This window comes from Dendroctonus ponderosae, unplaced genomic scaffold (genome assembly GCF_020466585.1).
Source record: "Dendroctonus ponderosae isolate FM_Combo_2020 unplaced genomic scaffold, Dpon_F_20191213v2 Dpon_F_20191213_5, whole genome shotgun sequence".
NCBI lineage: Eukaryota > Metazoa > Arthropoda > Insecta > Coleoptera > Curculionidae > Dendroctonus > Dendroctonus ponderosae.
Window position 1 is genome coordinate 15,298,439 of NW_026018715.1, and position 1,559 is coordinate 15,299,997.

General features: G+C 38.9%; 1 protein-coding gene across 1 annotated transcript; it reads right to left on the reverse strand.

Annotated features, from left to right (window-relative positions):
* Nucleotides 1-637: 637 nt before the first annotated feature.
* Nucleotides 638-1,208, reverse strand: LOC125504483 (argininosuccinate lyase-like; the record flags this gene model as incomplete). Its single annotated transcript, XM_048666551.1, is given in 2 exon segments — nt 638-870; nt 927-1,208. Coding segments are annotated over 2 exon segments (515 nt in total), but the record flags the coding sequence as incomplete, so codon positions are not given.
* Nucleotides 1,209-1,559: the final 351 nt, after the last annotated feature.

Here is a 1,559-nt window from a genome sequence, read left to right on the forward strand (position 1 = left end):
AGGACAATATCTAAAGAAAAGAATATACGAACATAAGTATAGCCTAAGAAAAAATAACGAAAATGATACAGCATTAGCACAGCATGCACAACAGAGGTTGCATAATTTTGATTTTGATAACACACAAATACAGATTAAAGAGAGTAATTATAATAAGAGAAGAGTCCATGAAATGATACAGATTAAAAAACATAACAATGCTATGAATGAAAATATGAAGCGACAAGCTCAGTATATCACACATTAATTAAATGAAATAAACATAGAGTGTTAACTAACACCTGGTATATCGAAGAATTTTGCAAACCAAAAATAATATTCTCAGAATTCAAAGAAAAATAGCTGAAAGTGAAAGAAATCAATATAAACAGTATTTTATTCGCTTTGTGTCTAAAATGGACAAAATTAATACTCCAAATGTAATGAGTAAAAATATTTAAGTATCTGAACAAAGAATTCTAGTCTCTTGCCAAATTTGATTGTCCTGACTAATCACCTGTTAGGCCTAATTAATTTTAGAATGTTTTAAAGTGTTGCAATGTGTGATATGATGAGGCTGTTGACGAACTGTGATTATTTTTTAAATTAATATATTTTTTTTTATATGTTATTTTAGAAAAACTGATGATGCCATTACCTTAGTAAATAGTGGCTCCATCGAACGGGCTGCGCCCTCTGCAGATGAGTGTAGCCTGGCATGATGACGTCGATTTCCTGCAGCGCTCGCTTGACGATGACGTGGATTAACTCTTCCACGGCCTTCCTGAGGACGGCCAGGTTCGTTTTCATCCACAGCTTCATGTCGGTAACCACTTGGTCGTTTCGGCTGCGCCCCACATGGAGTTTAGTGGCCGGCTCGCCGATCAGCTCCTAAAACACCCTCGTAGTCCAAGACAGCTTCTACAGCCACCAGGTGAAGTGGTTACCTTCAGACGTCTTTCGTTTGAGCTATGAATGTCTTCGTCTTCGCTCAGCGTCACAAACTCAGTGTTGTCCCATTCGATTCTGATCTTATCCAGACCCTGGCAGATCTGCGCCTCCTCGTCCTCCGTGAGCAAATTGATGTTTTGCAAGGCATGAGCGTACGCTTTGCTGCCCTCGATGTCTTCAGCATACATGCGTTTGTCCACGGCGAGCGAACAGTTCAGCTTCTCCAGCTTGGGATCTGTGGGCTTCACGAATCTTCCTCCCCATAGCTTTTGGCTCTCCTTTATCGATAAATTGTTGATCAAATTTTGATGGAGGTGGAGTAAGGCACGCTGATTCAGTTCAATGAGTGAATTAACCGACTGATTGGAGATTCTTCAAAAAAATGCAAAATGGGCTGATATTTCCTTATACAGTTGTTTTGATTTATTTTCCTGACTGCGTGCGCTTGTCATGATATTCTGATCTTTTTTTCCTCCTGGGTCTCAGTCAAAGTGTGAAGTAAAAATTATCGTATTGCGTTTCGGAGAGACAACAGCGCCACCATCAGATTTAAAATTTACACAAACTCATGATTGGTAAAAATCAACGTTCTTTTAGGTCTTTGCCTTCTTGAAACCGTAAATTTGTCT